We start from the raw sequence: 18391 nt of genomic DNA, 5'->3' as shown, positions 1-18391 counted from the left end.
CTGTTTGGGCCACTTAGCAGGTCCTGGCGGAAAAATCCCAGGGAGGGAGCAGCTCGGGGGGACCAGTCTGGGCACTGGACGTTGTCTCAGGAGCAGTCCGGCACTCACCCAGATACACTACACATCGGGCACTTAGTCCCCCGAACTGTGGGCAGGCTGAAATTCTCTTCTGCTCCTCATTGCTTGGGCCACTTGGCCAGCCCCGGCCAAAAAATCCCAGGGAGGGAGCCGTCTGGGCACTGAACGTTGGCCCAGGCACTGTTGGGCACTCACCGCTGGGCGCTGGCCCCCCAACCATGCAGCAGCGGAGATCCCTGCTGTTCCTCTTTGCTCCGTCCCGAGACTACTGTACCGCTGCTGTCTCCCTACCATCTGGTTCCTCCGTGACCATCAAGGTTTCTGGTCCCTTATTTTCATATATGCTTGGCAACTGCTGGCTTGCTGGCTTCTCCTCCTCCGATCAGACAGGTTTCTCTCCCTTTTGTACTAGGAACTGATATCTGCTCCGTCCTACTCCATCGCCATCTTGAAAGCCCAAAATCTATATTTTAGCTTTTGGGGTCCCTTGGATGCATTGATCATACCTTCTTTCTTAAAACTCTCCCGTGTTTTTGTTTTTTCCTTGAACTGTTTCCTGGTGTTTTTCTTTCCCTCTCAGTCTCTGTGTTTAAATCCCAGTGCCCATCTTCCTCTGCAGCCTCATTTCTGGCTCCTCCCACAATTCTTATTATAATGTTATTGGTTACATGGCCCAGCATTGTAGAAGACATCATAAGCATTTAACCAAATATAGGCTCTATAAACCAGAACTGACAAGGTGATCTGGGGCAAGTTTCTAATCACTTGCTTTTCAGTTTCCTCATTGGAAAAATGGAGATAATATTGAATTTACAGGCTCATGTATGAAGCTGACATAAACACACTGCATATTTGAGTCATACACCACATGTTAAATAAAAGGTCATTGTTATTTATAAAGGTGAAGTCGGAATTGGGGTGCTGTTTACTAACTGCAGACCCACCTTATTTGCATATTCTTTTGCTCTTCAACGGGCTTCACAGCTATTCACTGTTTCAAGTCAGCCCTGAGTAACAGGGAAAGGGGAGGGCTCAGGCCCTCAAGGGATGAGTTCTAAGATGGGGCATTCCACACACCAAGGCCAACTGATTATCATTAATTAATTTTCCATTGTCAAATAACATAATGAGTAGAAGGAAGGTTCTGATAGATTTGTCTACAGGTGGAATTTGAAAAACAGGTTTGAAGGTGAGCAGGTAATTTTAGAAATGCCCCCTAAACTACCTGCAGTCTAATCCCTAACAAGGCTTTCAGGAAAAATCCCATTCACCCTTCTGCTGGGCTTAGTCTGAGATGGTTTTATGTCCTGATAAGTAGGACACTTTGGCCTGAACCAGGTCCCCTGGGGCTGTTTCTCTATCCTAGGAATTGCGTGCTTTCTAGGTTATAGGAGCACATTCTTCTTCATTAAACAAAATGAAGCAGGGAAGGGGAGGTGGGACAAGGGGAAGGGGGTTCATTCGGTTAAGACTCAGAGGTGTAGACATCTTTGGATGGATTTTTCTCCAGAAGGAAGCAGCTTGAGCTTAAAGTTTTTAAGGGTTTTTTTCTTTTTCTTTTTTTCCCTGTTCCACAGTTTAGAAAGGGGGAAAAAAGTTCTAGGCAAGAGACATTTTTCATCTCCAGCCCTCAGATACTGACATATGAGTCCATAGCCCTTCTTCTCCTTGCCCCTGAAGACCTGGAACACAATTGCCAGACCACACTCCCTTTTATTTCTGTAGTAAGTACATTAGGCACCCTGTCTTTCCCGTCCCACTCAGGTTACAACTGAGATACCTACAATTCGATAGGAAATACATGTGTTTTAATGGCAACAAATGTGTAAGGTGGAAACAGAGTGACAGCAGCATGTTAGGGTCCCCATTCTTATTCTCTGATACCCTTCAGTGATGAAAGCAGCCCCCTAGCCACCATTTCCTCATGTTGTATTGTTTATGCCTGGTAACATCCATCCTACAGTCCTACAAGTATTTATTATATTATTACTTTGTTGATCTCCAAAATAGGTCAATGAAATTACTAGCAGACATAGTCTTTGATCCACATTTCATAAAGCAGCAAACAAAGAGTCATTAGGCCATGCCGAAGTCTATAGAATCAAAACAAGTTGGTTGAATCCCTATTCTTGGCTCAGAAGCTGCTATGAGCACACAAAAACCTCAGGGCAGGTGCTCCAGGAATTTATTATTCTATGAGAAACTACTCCAATAATTAGTGGCTGAATACAACCTTTTAGTATATGTCATGGTTTTGCAAATCAGGAATTGGGCAGGGCTCAGCCAGGTTATTCTTTTGCTCCATGTAGTATTGACAGAGATCCCAGATGGAATGGCATGGAGGGGCCAAGGCTGATGCCTAGCAGGGACAACTGGAGGCTGGGCTTAGCTGGGACTGCAAAGACAGGCCATGAGGGGTCTCCCTAGTTTGGATTCAGAGTGGTCTTACTACCTGCACCTCAGAGTTCCAAGAGCAATCATTTCCAAGGACATAGCAGAGGCTATATATACTTTTATGACCTAGTCTTGGAGGTTACATGGTATCACTTCCATACTCTATTGGTCAAATCAGTCACCAGCCCACCCACATCCAAGGGAAAAGGACAGAGACCCCACCTTGTAATGGATGTCAAAGAACTTGCAACTGTGTTCTAAAAGCAGAGCTGTGGAGAGAGTTTCCTCAATAAGTTAACCATAGGACCCAGCAATTCTACTCCTGGGTATATACCCAAAAGAATTGAGAAAAGGTATTCAAACAAAAACTTCAACACGATTGTCCATGGTAACACTATTCACGGTTAAACAAAAGGGGAAACAACCAAAATGTACCATCAACAGTTGAATGGATAAACAAAATGAGGTCTGTCCATACAATGAAATAGCCACAGAAAGGAATGAAGTACTCATGTATGCTACTACATGGATGAAACTTGAAAACAAACACTATGCTGAGTGAGTGAAGTCAGACACAAAGGGCCATGTATATGATTCAACTTATATGAAGTATCCAGATTAGGCAAATCCAGAGTTTAAAAAAAAAAAAAGATTGGTGGTTGCCAGGTGGTAAGAGAAGGGGAAATGGAGAGTGACTTCTTAATGATAGCTTTGTTGGGGGTTTTTTCCTAAGTGACCCCAAATGGTTCATACCCTCAAGAGTTTACAGTTTAGGAGGAAGAGTTCCTTAGATATATTTGCTTCTTGCTCTGTTACCCCAGAACAGTTACTAATTTTTGAGAAGCAAAGTTTTAAGTCATAGAGAAGATTCCTCAATTCATAGTACTCTCCTAGGGCTATGACTTCTGGTCCCTGGCTGCCACTTTGTATCTGGCCAGGTCCTCTCCCCCTCCCTTACACTGGGAAGCCCGCAGGGCCTAAAGATTAACTGCATAATTATAGGCCTGCGTGAACCAGCAGGCACACCATGGGACCTCTGAGTGCTTAGTGGAGCCCATAGTAGTCCCTGCCTCACAGCTTCCTGGGAAGGAGAGGAGCTTAGAGAAGGCATAGCACAGCATTCAGTAGTCACCATGATCGCTATGATTTTTTAGTATGAAAGGGGCTGCAGTGTTTAGGAAGTCAGAGTCTCTGGGTGGACTCAGGTTTGTACACTCCCACCCAATTGTTTTCTCTGCAGGAGTTTATTCGCCTGGGAAGTCTCAGCAAGCTCTCTGGGAAGGGGCTTCAGCAGCGAATGTTTTTCCTGGTAAGTGGTAAGAGCTTTTTGTTCTATGACCCATGATCCATGGGGTCACAGGGCCAGGGCTCTGCTGTCCAAGCGGGGGGGGGGGGGGGGGGGGGAGGCGCACCTGGAAGGCAGGAGGATCAGCCAAAGCTGCTCAGCCTAAGGTTGTTGAGCAAATTTTCATGCAAGATTTTAGAAACATTTTCTGTACTTTTTGGTTTAAAATGGAGCTCATGCATCTCAGCCACCCATGTTCTTTCTCCTCTAGTTCAATGACGTCTTGCTGTACACAAGCAGGGGACTAACAATCTCAAATCAGTTTAAAGTTCACGGGCAGCTCCCACTCTATGGCATGACCGTGAGTATGCAGTGTGGGTATGAGGCCAGGGCCTCTCCCTCTGGGCTGCCTGTGGTTTGCAGACCAGGTTAAAGGAGCAAGAGCTAGTGAGAGTGACATGAGGAAGGAAAAAAGGAGACTTGACTAGGAAGTGAGAGCATCACAGGTGCCATGAGAAACATGGGCCTTAAGACTCCCTGAGAGGGGCTCTGGGACCTGGCTTCTCTTCTGCATGTGGGATACATGTTGCTTCTAGAACCAAGTGAAGAGGCAAGATGGTGTGGCCATGTGGGGTGAGTTTGTCCTGTGCCCAGCCTCAGGGGCCCTGAAAGACAATTCTCACCATCTATGTGGAGTCATGGAGCCCACTCATAAACCAGAGAGCCACTTTGACCTTCCCTAAGATGTTCCAGTGGACAGTTCTCCATATTCTGTTACTCTTGGTTGGCAGCTGCTAACAGGCCAGTCAGCAAAGCATTATCTGTCTTATACCCACATTCTCCTCAGTGACTGAGTAAAAAGAAGTTTATGTCCTCTGCCAAAAAGATTCAGTGCCTTTGACCTTTCATTTACCTTTCCAATTATGAAATTTTCAGACTTGGTTCTCCCAGCTGTAGCCATTTTAGTGAACACCTAAAAATGCATTGATTGTCTTGCTTGCTTCTTGGCAGTAAGTTATGAAAACTTATCCCACAGATAGAGGAAAGTGAAGATGAGTGGGGCGTGCCCCACTGCCTTACCCTGCGGGGCCAACAGCAGTCCATCATCGTGGCTGCCAGGTAACTCGGGGACCTCTTACCTGTTTACTCTTTTACTGGCTGTGGTCTGAAAACCTGACATCCACCTCTTCTTCAGTTCCCGGTCCGAGATGGAAAAGTGGGTTGAGGATATACAGATGGCCATTGATTTGGCAGAAAAGAGCAGTGGCCCCACTGCCGAGTTCCTCACCAGCAGCCCCCCTGACAACAGTAAGTGTGGGGGAGGCTTTCCTGGGGTGGGACACAGGCCCATCATGTCAAGGAATTAGCCATGGAGGGGCGGGACATCTCTGGCTTACAGAAGGCAAGCATCCTATTGCATTTAAAGTCACCTTACCTAGTAGGCCTCAGATCCATGGACTGTATTTGTATGTAAAGCTAAAAATCAAGGAAATTCCATTTCCTAAAAACATTTTTAAAACCTTAAAATGGTGAGAGAACAGAGAAGTACTCTTTTCTGGAGCCAGCATTACTACTTCTTACACAGAATGTCATGACCTAGAAAATAAGGCCATCCATATGCTGGGTGAGCACTGTGGGCCAAGGGCCCGGCTCCCTGGCAGACGGGCTGGTGGGATGTTCCACATGGTGGGACCCTAACAAGCAGGTGGCTGCATGGGGGTCCTCAGGGCCATATCACTTGAGTGCCTTCAACCATCTGGGCCCATTCAGATCCTGAGAAGGGTCAGAAAAGGGTCCCTTCTGGAGAGCAAAGATCAGAAACCTTTTATCACATCCTGCAGAATCCCCTGATGAGGCCACAATGGCCGACCAAGAGTCAGAGGATGACCTCAGCGCCTCACGCACCTCGTTGGAGCGCCAGGCCCCCCACCGTGGCAACACTATGGTGCACGTGTGTTGGCACCGCAATACCAGTGTCTCCATGGTGGACTTCAGCGTGGCCGTGGAGGTACCAGCTGTGACCCCAGAGGGTAGGGGGCAGGGCAACAACTCATCCTTTTGAACATTTGAGCTTGACCTCTCGGGTTGGGCCAGCTAGCATTAACCTTTTCTTGGGAATGCAAACAAGTCTCCTGGCCTTCATTCATCCCCAGATTTTGTTCTCCAGGCCATCCTGTTACCCTTCCTCTTGTGGAGTTAACTGTGGGGCAGAGACTTCTCCATGCATTTAGCCATGTGTCTGTGCCAAGACCTAGAAACAGGTTCCCAGCGCAGGTGTGGATGGACAGCTCCCAGCACCAAGGCTGCCATATCCTACAGCGGCCAGCCCCCACCCGACACGCACACACCTGAACTCAGGCGCAAGGAGGCAGTAGGGTCAGAAAGCTGGTGCCAACCAGAGCCACGGCACATGCAGTTCATGAAGAACCTTGGAGTATAGCCTCTGGGGGTGCTGGGAGTTGTTCTGAGAGTTGGCTTTGGTGATGGGACTCTCCCCAGATTGTGACTATAAATCTTCCATAACTTTCCAAACGCCATTCCCTAAGCATCCTCTAGTCCCAGGCCGTAATCCCTAACCTTAAAACATCAAACCCAGAAAGCTCTAAAACCACCAAGTTCTCTTCATATCTATCCCATTGACAACAGAACCTGAGCTGATCGTGTTTTGTGTAAATGTTCACATTTTGGCAAATGATCCTGTTTGACCCCACTGCCAGGGGTGCCATAGTAGATGCGTGTGATTAGGAATTCAGAACTTTTCCATTTTTTCAGAAAGAGAAAGCCACCTGGCCCCAAAAATGTCACTTAAGAGACTATGCCAAGAACAGCGGTTTGTTTGGTTTTTGAACCAATAGTATTGGGAATGTATGTCAGATTGTTTTCTGGAAGTGACCTGCACAATTCCATGGAGCTTATTTTGCATTTGCTTGATAGTGTTCAAAATCCCATATGTGCTTCTAAAGCTGTCTGAGGCACAGGACCAGGGTGTGAGGCTCCCAGGGCTGTGCCTGGCCTCGTGCAGGCTGCAGTGACCATTCTGTCTCCTCCATCTCCCACAGGGATAGCCTTTTCCCTTACAGGCTCATCATATTCAACATTCTTCCTCCCTCCACACTGGGTCTGTTTGCAAAGCTTGCCAGCCAGAATTTTCTCCCAGGGAATAGTGAGTTTTCCAGCACAGAGGGAAAAACCAGTGACAGTCTGGTGGGAAAAACACCTGATCTGATCTAGCCTGTCCAGTCTAGTCCAGTGAAGCTGGTGGAAGTGCAACACCATGAGAAGGAACTTGTCCCTGCCTTACTTTACAGTGACTTTTGTGAGGTGTAGTTAGGATTGTCAGGGCATGGGGATTTGGTAGATCTGAAACCTCTTTTTTAATTCCTAGAGGCATGTAGATCATTCAAGGATGCAACTTGACACCCAAGTCAGGTAGGTCATCAGCAGCCCAGAAAAGCCTCCTCAAGGCCAGCCAGATGAATCTAGAAGCCAGGCCAGCAGACTGGCCCACAAACAAAATCCTACCCATCCCTGGTTCTTTACAGCCCATGAACCAAAAACAGGGTTTTACATTTTTAATGGGTACTACAAATACAAATATCTGATTTTTCCTTATGGCCCCAAAAGCCTAAAATACTTAATATGAGGCACTTGGAGGAAAAATTCCAAGGAAGCTTCTAGGTGTGTGGTTTTAAGATGACAAAATGCAGGTTAAATACTCATGGAACTGACTCATCTGTCACTCTGCAAATGTCTCTCCCTTGCCAGATCCTCCACCCTCCCACCCCTGGCAGACGAGCTCCACTCCTCCAAGACCTTGAGTCCCGCTGCCTAAGGAAAGCAGCAGCTCCTTTACTCTTGCTATGCTTTCTCACCAGCCTTCACTTGTTTCTCTCTTCCAGTTCTGCCTCCTGTGGGACCATACCAGTAGAAATGAGTAATAGGGATGTTTGGGGATACAGAGAGGTGAGCTCAGTTTGGGGTCAAGCCATCGGGCACTAGGGGTTCACATTAGACATGGGACAGTCTGATGCCTGGATGGCCAGTGTGAAGCCTGGCATTTGGAGGAATCTGAGGCAAAATGAGCAAAGTTCCTTTTTAAGACTGGAGTTAGGAGGTGTGTAGATCTAGGAGATATGTGTGCTATTTACAGTCTGATAAGGTGAGGACAACTGGGAGGGGACAGTTAGTTTACTGTAGTTGCCACAGAAATTTTATCTTCTACACTGCTGGAGGCTAGCATTCAAAGATCAAGGCATTGGCAGGATTGGCTACTGCTGGAGGCCCTAAGTGGGAGTGTCTGTTCCATGCTTATCTCTTGGCGTCTGGTGATGGCCTGCAATCCTTGGTGTTCCAAGGCTTGTAGATGCATCACTCTAATCACATCTGTCTCACTTGTGAGTATTCCCATGTTCAAATGTTTTCTTATGAGGACAAGAGTCATTGGGATTAGGACGTACCCTACCTACTCCAGTTATGACCTCCTCTTACCTTGACTGCACCTGCAAAGGACTGATTTCCAAATAAGGTCACCTCCACAGGTGCCAGGACTTTGGACTGTTGTCTGTTCTGGAGCAGAGACAACAGCAGTTTGGGAGCCAAGAACAGAGAGCAGAGCAGAGAGGCCTTTCTTCAGTCAGAGTCTGGGGTAGGAGGCTGCTGTGAAAGGTAGCAGGGAATGGGGCGTTGGCTGGTCTGGGGCGAGGATGTTGACCTCTCTCTTAAGGGTTCACCCTCTTGAGAGTGACAGAAAGAGGAGGGCAGAGCATAGGGAGCCGGGTTAGCTAAATAAGAGGCTGAAATGTATTGGAGAAAGTTTCAGTGTCACTGGCAACTTTGGAGACTATGGCTAGGGCGATGGGGAGAAAAGGCCAGTGGGTATGATTATTAAGAAGCATCTAGGCCATTAGTATGGCAAGACCAGGGGAATTTATTCAGTTTACACCCTTCCATGTTCCAGAAAGGATTTAAATAGTTGGCATTCTCATGAATCTACCTCGATCTGGTGTGTATACCACAGTGGGACTGGTGGCTCTTGTCCCACAGATAACTGCACCTAAGACTTTTGGACCCTATCTGGAGAAATTTACTTGGTTCAATATAAATATAAAGGAAAATAAAATGTGCTGTTCTCCTTGCCTGCACAGTGTGACTTGCACATAACCATTTCTCATGATGCAAAAGCTCCACCCCCACCTTTCTGGCTGTGCCATCACCTACTTGGCACTCAGAGCTCCCCACTTTCCTGTGCCTTTCTGCCAGTTGGTGAATGGCAGCCAGATGTGGTGGTCTCTTGGTGCAGGGATAGGACATCCTCCATCTGTGGTCCCCACTCCATCCAGCTGAGCTCCCGACAGCAAGGACCGGCTCTCCTTCCCATGTGTTGTCAGACTCCCCTTCAAACTACAAGCAACTTGAGGGCAGACACATGTAAAATTTTGTCTCAACTCCTGTCTTAAATGGGCACTTAAGCATGCTTATTAGATTAAATACAAGTTACTGGAGACACACCAAAGGGACAGAATAAATTAGACAAAATAAATGAAACATTTTTTTTTTTTACTTGTGGCAAACTTGGCCATTTCAACCATTTGTATGAGCAGCAGTACAGACATTTGTGGAGTTTTGTGCCCACCACTGCCATCTGTTTCCTCTTCAAGTCTCCCTGGCAATGAGCTGCCAGCTAGCTTGTCAGGGACATGGATGGCCTTCCCAGTGTCTGCTTCACAGCCAGACATTGAGGCGTCTTGGGGTCGACAAGGACATGCATCCTCTACACTTGATGTTGCGTCTTGGATGCCTGGGAGTTCACACTAAAGCCCTGTGCCTGCAAGTCCTGCAGGCACTGGGAGACCACAGGAGCTACCAGATGTCTCTGAAATGCTTGCTTTTACCAGTGTTTACCTGTATGTCGTGGAGAGAGGCCACTTCTCTCCCAAAGTCCAGTGTTCTACCTGGGCCACTAGATGGCAGCCAGGAGCTGCTGGTGCAATGCTCATGGCAGATTACTGTTGAGGGGTCTTAGATCCTTGGACCTGTGACAGCCACAGCAAACCACCACCAAATGGGCAGCACAAACAGATTTGTCTCACCATTCTGGAGGTGATGGGTCTGGAAATCATGGTGTCAAGAAGGCCAAGCCCCCTTTGAAACCTATAGGGGGGATCCTTCCTTGCTTCTTCACATTTCTATAGTTTGCTTGGTTTCCTTGGTGTTCTTTACATACATCACTCCAGTCCATTTCCATCATCACATGGAGCTCTTCCCTGAGAGTCTGCCTCTCCTCTCTCAAAGGACATCAGTCACAGTGGATTAAATGCCTACTCTGTTCCATTATGGTTATCTTTTAAGTAGCGTCTTTGTGAGATGATCCACATTCTGAGGTAATGGATGTTAGCATATCTTTTGGGGAGGTCGGGACCATAATTCAACCCATAATGGGTGACAAGAAAAATTAAATGAAGCTCATGGAGTCCACCTCTCCAAGTTTTTCCATCCACCAGAGAGTAAGGCCATTTTTAAAAATCAGTTACAGGAAGCCTGTTCTCAGAACCACAGACCCCACCTGTGGGTCTGTCAAAGAACAGCCTCACTAGACTAAAGATTGAGACATCCTTCCCACAGCACCAGGCTGCACCATACTGATGTTGGGGGCTCCCATCTGCATTCCTTACAGCCGTACTTGTCTTTCAGAATCAGCTGTCTGGGAATCTGCTGAGGAAATTCAAAAACAGCAATGGGTGGCAGAAGCTGTGGGTGGTATTCACAAACTTCTGCCTGTTCTTCTACAAGTCACACCAGGTATGTGAGTCATGCAGGGCAGGTGGCCCTGTGACCCTTCAGATGAAGCATCTGGTGTGCAGGCTGGGAAGAGCCTGAGGGACCCCCAAAACAGCATCCTCCCCTCTCGTGGGGCAGGCATGGAAAGAAAGAAGCCAGGTGTTGAAAGGGGTGTGCAGGGCAGGACCATATCCATGAGGCCCTCAACTATTAAGTCAAGACTGACATCCACTTGCTGACAGGCAATCTGCCTGTTGGTTGGATAAGGGAGTGGGGACAACTTAATTGATGGCTCACGTCCTGACTGGGAGGCACCAGGTGGACCACAGAGCATTGGCCAAAACCAGCTGCTTTGGTTTCCCGAGTTGCTTCAGGGTGAGAGGCTGCAGCCAAGCTCAATGCCTGTAGCCACCTTCCAAAGCCACCTTCTGTTGACCCTTTCCAGGACAATCACCCCCTCGCTAGCCTGCCCCTGCTTGGGTATTCACTCACCATTCCCTCGGAGTCTGAGGACATCCACAAAGACTACGTGTTCAAGCTGCATTTCAAATCCCATGTGTACTACTTCAGGGCCGAAAGTGAATACACGTTTGAAAGGTAAATGTTCCCCTCTACCCAGGGACCTACAGAAAAAGGATATTCCTCTTCTAAATAGGATTTCTCCCAAGGAAGCAAGTGGGTAAAGGCTCTCCGTACAGCCCACTGTGGGCGTTCACAGCCTTCCAGAATGGGCTTGTCCTCCTAACCTCATCAACTGCTTAGAATAAATCTGGGGTCACTCTGCCAAAATCCACCTCTGTTCTCAGAGAAGTGGAACCATGATTCCCCTGGGAAACAGGCTGTCCTTAACCTGTACATCTTTAGTTACTATTAATGTCACACACATTGCACTTCTAAAACTCTTTTACTTGTGTTTTTTTCAGTTTGTGACTTCAGTAGTTCAGTTCTAACAACCCCGATGGGGCTATGGCCAAAGGCTGTTTCCAGTCAAAAGACCACATGAGGAAGGGAAAGTAACCTGGTGCTTATTACTTAGAGTGACTACGGGTACAATCAGACACAGGGGCAGTAGTCTTCATTGAGCCATAAAAATTAAATGGAAAGAGCCCAGCTATCACATTTGACCAGTGGCTTCAGTCTGCTTCTGAAATTTCAAGTGCAAAATCTGGGCCTCTGAAATAGCATCCTGATGCAGACTACTCAAGGCAGTTGTCAACTGCTGAACCAGCACCTTGGGGGAATCTTCAGGCCACAAACTAGACCAGGCAATAGTCCCCACTCCCATTTAGGCAGAAAATTCTCTTCACCATGCTATTTGACAGGAAAATAATTTGTTTTCTTACCCCCCCACTGATACTGAACCCACAAGGGTTTCTGATCAATGGTCCAGTTTTGATCTGTGTGCAATCCCTAGTAAGTTATTTGAGTGGAAACAGCACAGTGGCTTAAAACCAGGGCTGAAAGCTCCCATGTCGTCTAAGCAGCAGTCTCTAAGGTACACTGCTTGAGCAGGTAGCCCAGGGCATAGCGAATCTCAACTATGATGCTGGGCTAGAAAATTTATCCAAGTTCGGATCCTGTTGTGGCAAGGTAAGTTAGCCTTGCAGTGCTAACCTCCTAAGAGACCTACAATTACAGAACATCTGAAGCCATGCTGTAAGTTCCAGGAAGGCAAGAAGGTTGGCAGACCCCAGGTTTTCTCAACCTTGGCACTGTTGACACTTTAGACTATATAATTCTTTGTTAGGGTCAAAGTGGGGTCTGTCCTGTGCACTGTAGGATGTTTTGGCCTCTACCCACTAGATGTCCGTTGCACTGCTATCGTGACAATTTAAAATGTTTCCAGGCAATGCCAGCATCCCCAAGGTATGTGAAAACTACCAGCACACTACAAGTACTCAAATATAGAAAACAGAATTCTCATGAAGCAGGACAAAATGTATAGCAGTGTCTGTGGGAAGGATTACAAAGCAGAACTCTCCAAACAACCAGATGCCACCTCTAACTACTCTCAATGGAGTGTGCTGCTGCATCCTGGGCAAGGCATATCCAACTCAGGCACTTCTGGTTCTCTGGAAAAATTAGCACATCAAGGTCACTGGTTCTCAAACTGATACTGAGGAATACCTGAAGTAACCCTTAACCCTGCTTTCCATTACTTGGGTGCTGAGAGTTCATTTAAGAACTCTTCATCTGCTAAAATGGCAGATGAGCCCTGGCTGGTGTGGCTTCAGTGGATTGAGTGCTGGCCTGCAATCTAGGGCATATGCCTGAGTTGCAGGTCAGGTCTCCAGCAGGGGGCACACGAGAGGCAACCACACATTGATGTTTCTCTCCCTTTTTCCCTCCCTTCCCCTCTCTAAAAATAAACAAATAAAATCTTAAATAAATTTAAAAATAAATAAAATGGCAGATTACAAATAAGAAAAATACCAGAGATAAAAGTTTATAAAATGTAGCGCTCAACAATTGCTTCTCACTTCCTTGTTTTAGGTGGATGGAGGTGATCCGAAGTGCCACCAGTTCGGCCTCCCGCACCCACATTCTGAGTCACAACGAATCTCATGTGTATTAATGGCAGAACATAGCTGTCAATTGTTTCAGTAGTGGCTGCTTTCCTGAAAGACATTTAAGGAAGTAAATGTCTGTATTAATGAAGCCTAGTAAAATTGACATCTGTCTAGAAAACAAAAACATGGTTTTACAGCAGCTCTCATCTGTCTCCATGGAACTTTTTTTAACCTTGTGTTTTTCCACTGTTAATTTCTCATCTGAAAGGAAGTGCTTCCACCTCCAAGGCTTGGTGGTGTTCTCTCTGTTATTCTCTTGACGGGCTGTTTTTAGCTTGTGCCAGTATTAAAACATTGTCATTAATATAGTGCCAAATGACAATTTTTCCTCCGTGACTGCACATTAAAAGCAGTACAGACACATCCGTTCAACTAAAAGACAGGGCAAGCACTCTTCTTTTATAGGCTGCTGCATTTAAAAAAATTTTTTTTCCAGTGTTTGCAATACACATGGCAGTCTGAAGCAAATGAGATCATTTTCAGGTATCATTTTTTTCTCAATCTTTCTACTTTTATAATAATAGGAAGTTAGTCAGATTGACTCCTTTGATTACTAAGAAATTTGGAGCATACTTCATTCCACTCTGGGGTCTTGTGATCCAGTGAAATGCTGGTACCAGACCTATTTGCTGGTGCAAGTTGACTAAAATGTTTAAGTGATTACTATTTACAAAGTGTAGTAGGTGATTTTCTATTAAGTGAAGCAGAAATCCAGTGCAACATCTAGACTGTCACACTGTACTGCTAGTGGTATATATAATGGGAAGATATTAAGCTGTGGTGTTTTGCTGTCTGTCTCACAAGCATGAAAACCTGTTATGTCACTAATCAGGGCCATCTGTGATGTTGTTATGTTATGTTATGAAGGGGTTTTGTGAGCTTCAGTGAATGCAGAAGCACTATGAATAATGGTGTGTAGTCGCCAGGCACCCATTATCATACCTATCTGTATCCTACTGCAACTGTGGTTTGAAACTCCACGTTCTATAGTAGTATATATCGTGCCTGTCTTCAAAACACATTCTTTTTCCTTTTTTATACTCATTCCTCCCCAGGTATAGGGTATCAACACTATGACACTGCACATCCTTGATAGTCAGACTACATAGGGACAATTGTTTCCAATAATAATTTCCACTGGTCAAAATCTGTTTGCCTATTCTCTGTGGAGATCAGGTGGCTGCTATTCCCCAGTGTTCTTAAGCCCTTTTTGAGTCCAGAAGGGGGCAGCCAATCAACCCAGTTCTCTTCCCTGCACCACAGCTGGGAAATCCCCTTACCTAAAACACACAGGACTACCCCAACTTTGTGGAGCTGTGACTGGTTATTGTGGAAATGGCAATGTAAAAATGGACAAGTAGATTGAAATGTGTTAATCATTTGCCTTACAATGTGTACCAGATGGTTTTAAGTACTAACAAAAGGGAATAAAAATACCTCACACCACAATCCAGCATATTGAAGTTTTAAGGCAGAACAACTCACCTTGTCTCTCGTCTTTATTTTCATTTAATTTGGGTGGTGATGCATCTATGGGCAAAGGTCAGAGTTGGCTGGTCACTACAGAGTGCAAGTCAAAAAGAAAAACAGAATGAACTCAACTGTTCATTGAGACAAACAATGTTTTGAAAAAATCGGTATTTTATAGTCTCTTGTTTCATTCAACTTGGCCCTCAGAGATAGAACTTTTCTAGGAGACTGACCTTCAGTGGCTATAAAAGACAATGACTAAAACCCAAAGAAGGAGGGCAAAGCAGAGAAGGGCTACCTGGCACTTCCTATATAAAAAGAACTCTGGAGACAAGCTAGTTCCTTGAGATTTCTCCCACATTCCTGGGGCAGACCAACACCCACCCAACAGGGAAGATGAAGCTTGAGTACACATGGCAGAGGCAGTATCAGTAAAATTCTCCAGAAGTCTACTAAATTTTACAAGGCTCAGGGATAAGATGGTCTCCGTATCAGTATTTCTGAATGATGGAAACAGTTCAGACCTATGAGTAGCACCACTGTTCTCCCTGCTCCTTTGTGACTTCAGAGAAAACCTTTGAGTCCAAATCACATGGGCTTTAGACTTATCCCAAGTTGCCAGGAACAGTTTCAGATGCCTTCTGTCTTAGTCCATTCAGGCTAATACAACAAAATACCATTGACTGGGGGGACTTATAAATAATAGAAATTTCTCTTACAGTTCTGAAGACCGGGAAGTCCAAGATCAAAGTGCCGGCAGAGTCAGTGTCTGGTGGGACCTTCTTCCTAGTTCACAGCCAACTTCAATGTGTCCACACAAGGTGGAAGGAAGGGCTGAGTAATTTCTGTGGAATCTCTTCTCTATGGGCACTAATCCCAGATATGAGCTCCATCCTCATAACCAAATCACTTCCTCCTACTACCATCACACTGGGCATTAGGCTTTCAACTTACAAGTGGGGTAGGGCAGACATTTAATCTATTCCCTGTACACATAAGACAAAATTACAAAAACAACTTTTCTGTGAACTTTACTGACCCTAGCATGATACGGTACCTGTGTTTAAGAGCACACTTTGCAGCATTTTCCATTTATTGCCATATTTTATAGGAGAAATATAGAAGCCATATTTTTAAAGAAGAAAATGTAAAAATGCTTATAAACAGACTATATGCTGTGCCAAAAGGAAGGTACAAAATACTACATGAAGAATTAAACTAGACACTTCTTCACAAGACCAACCTGAGGGAAAAAATGTCAAGATTCAGAAAATGTGTGGCACTTGCTTACATCAACACAATCATGAGACTGGCTGTTAGGGCACCAAGACAATCTCAAACCACATCAGTGGCCACCTTGCTTAGTATGTCCAGTGAGGACACAGAAAAGACAATTCAAAAGCATCAACAACCAGTCAGACATGGTCAACACGCTGTTTCCATTTCCAAAAGGTGGTAGCCACACTCGTGTGTGCACCCACAAGAGGAGCTCCACCACCACCTGCAGTCTCCAAGCAGACAAACTGTAACTGCTGGGGTTTGGCATCAAGACGCTTGCCAATCTTCATACGTCTACCCTGAATACTGAGCTCACAGGTGTGGTTCAACACCAATAGCAGTTTACATGGTCTGAGGCAGGTCCCATTTTAGCGCTGGTACCTGGTCTATCTTTTCTAGTGAAGGACCTGAAGCAGATACACAAATGCCAGCCTCCTAGGCTAAATAGGATACCCTTAAAAACATATAAACTGAGTTTATGTGTTTATAGAAAGTAACAAATCAGAAAAGACTATATAAGGAGGTGATCCACTTCTAAAATCCAGTAAAACCACATCTTTCCCAGGAAGCTTAATCAACAGAAGAAACTACCAACAAACTAAAGAATAATTTGCTGCTTTACTTTAGAGACAGCACTGTGTATTAAAGTCTAATGATTGCTGAATATCTCTAACCATTTACACCAATAGGCTTAAATGGAATCCAGTCTACCTATGAGCATGACCATTACTTGTATTTGTAATTGGCTTCAGCTTGTTTGATACAAGGTCTGTCCAGAAGGTACCCAGCCAAGTAATATGAAAAACAGAGACATTTATTGAGAAAGAATCAAGAAACATTATTGTACACAGGCCAATGACACCTCAGTCTCCTTCAAAGTAGGTACCTTGGGACCACAGTTTTCCCATTTGCCACTGGCTGCCCCATCGTATTTTCCCGAATCTCACTGGCAGTCTGAAATCTCTTCCTTTCAAAGGTGATTTTAGTTTTGGGAAAAGCCAGAACTCACAAGGCACCAAAGCTGGTGTGGGGGTCCAAGTCACCTGGGTGATTTGATGTTTTGCCAAAATACTCTGCACAAGACATACATGAGCAGGCATGTTGTTTTGATGAAGCTTCTAAGTGCCAGTTGCCCATAGCTACAGCCTTCTGAATCATCCAAATAGTTTCCATAGAAAATTGTTCAAGCCTAACACAAAATTTGATGCAGATTCATTGCTCTACTTGCTAAAAGCCATTTTGAATGTGATGGCCACACATGCTCACTCAACAGTGTCTACCACCCCCACTGACTAGTACAGTGAAGTCATCTTTGTTCACGCAGGCACATTCCAGTCCACTCTCTGGCTGCCAGGTTACACTGATGTGCAAAATGTTCTCGTTATATTAACAATGGCTTGACTTTCCAGACAGACCTTGTATGTCGTCCAGTTACAGGAACTTTGAATCAAAAAGATGCTGCCTATTCTGTCTCTCTTAAAATTACACAAGCCCTGTGGGGGAACACTGTTCATTTGTGGGAGCGACTTCTCGCGAGTCCCCCCAAGTGCCACAGACAAGAGAATGAATATGGCCAAGACATGCTGAGATCTGCTTGGGAGAAAAAAGGCCCTGAGCGCTCTGCTCCATAGCCTTTTATTGGGTTGTAATACACAGGAATACAGGGCGGCAAGGATCAAACAGTAGATAACATTTAAGAGAAATCTGAGGGCTTCAGAGTTTGAGTCAATGTCAGGAAGAGAGTTGCAGAAACTTTGGGAGACATACTCATTTCCTCTCGGATCCTTATCGTATGAATGAAAGCAGTCTTAGCAGAGCAGATTTCACAGGTTTATCAGCAAGTCTTTGTGATACCTGATTTTTTCTCTAGGACACGCTCTAGCAAGGCAAGGAGCTGCACCTCTCCCCAACAGGTATTCAGGCTTAAGGTGATTAGAGCCAGGAAGTGCTTCTCCCAGAGAACATGAGGACTCGGGCTTTGACAAAGCGGGAAGGGGGGGGGGGCCACAGGGCACGAGAGTCCGGTGCTCTTTGTTGCAGCCCCCCCCCCACAAGTCCTTCCATGAAGGCCTCCCAAGTGATTGAGTCTGGCTTAGGTTGCCCCCCACTGTGAGGAGTCTTACCCCTCACTGACTTCTGACCAAGCTTTGGGGGCAGGGAGAGGAACTGAGGCAGCGTTTGCTACCAGAGACAAGCTTTGTCTCCTGCAGCTCACATTCCAGAGGTTGTCCTTCTCACCCTTAGCTACAAGGGGTAGATACACAATTCCTAAAATCAGGCAGAGAAGTCTACAACATTCATACTTTGAGTGATTCTCCTGTAATGAACAAAACTGATCTTTGGTACATGCCTCACAGGGAAATCAAAGTTCCCTTATACTCTCAGAAACACAAAATGAAGTATTCTCAAAACTTATTATTTGTTAACAGTCTTGCTGCAGAATTAACATGCACAATAAGAATTAGCAAGTCAGTTCTATTTCCCATAATCAAAAAGTATCCTTTATAGAAATTCAACCCAAATGTACTTCTAATTAAAA

General features: G+C 45.5%; 1 protein-coding gene across 1 annotated transcript in view; it reads left to right on the top strand.

The window, feature by feature from the left end:
• The window catches only part of FARP1 (FERM, ARH/RhoGEF and pleckstrin domain protein 1), a 373615-nt gene extending 358679 nt beyond the window's left edge, over nucleotides 1-14936 (top strand). The window contains exons 20-27 of the mRNA XM_053665353.1: nucleotides 3713-3781; nucleotides 4029-4118; nucleotides 4794-4876; nucleotides 4953-5065; nucleotides 5599-5765; nucleotides 10448-10555; nucleotides 10980-11131; nucleotides 13028-14936. Of these exons, the coding sequence (XP_053521328.1) occupies nucleotides 3713-3781; nucleotides 4029-4118; nucleotides 4794-4876; nucleotides 4953-5065; nucleotides 5599-5765; nucleotides 10448-10555; nucleotides 10980-11131; nucleotides 13028-13109 (864 nt within the window). The 3' untranslated portion in view covers nucleotides 13110-14936. The remainder of the gene's footprint in view (nucleotides 1-3712; nucleotides 3782-4028; nucleotides 4119-4793; nucleotides 4877-4952; nucleotides 5066-5598; nucleotides 5766-10447; nucleotides 10556-10979; nucleotides 11132-13027) is intronic.
• Nucleotides 14937-18391: the final 3455 nt, after the last annotated feature.

Source organism: Artibeus jamaicensis, unplaced genomic scaffold (assembly GCF_021234435.1).
Source record: "Artibeus jamaicensis isolate MK-2021 breed Jamaican fruit bat unplaced genomic scaffold, CSHL_Jam_final contig_410, whole genome shotgun sequence".
NCBI classification, from domain to species: Eukaryota; Metazoa; Chordata; class Mammalia; order Chiroptera; family Phyllostomidae; genus Artibeus; species Artibeus jamaicensis.
The sequence above is the reverse complement of the archived record's forward strand: the minus strand, read 5'-3'. Positions and strand labels throughout refer to the sequence as shown.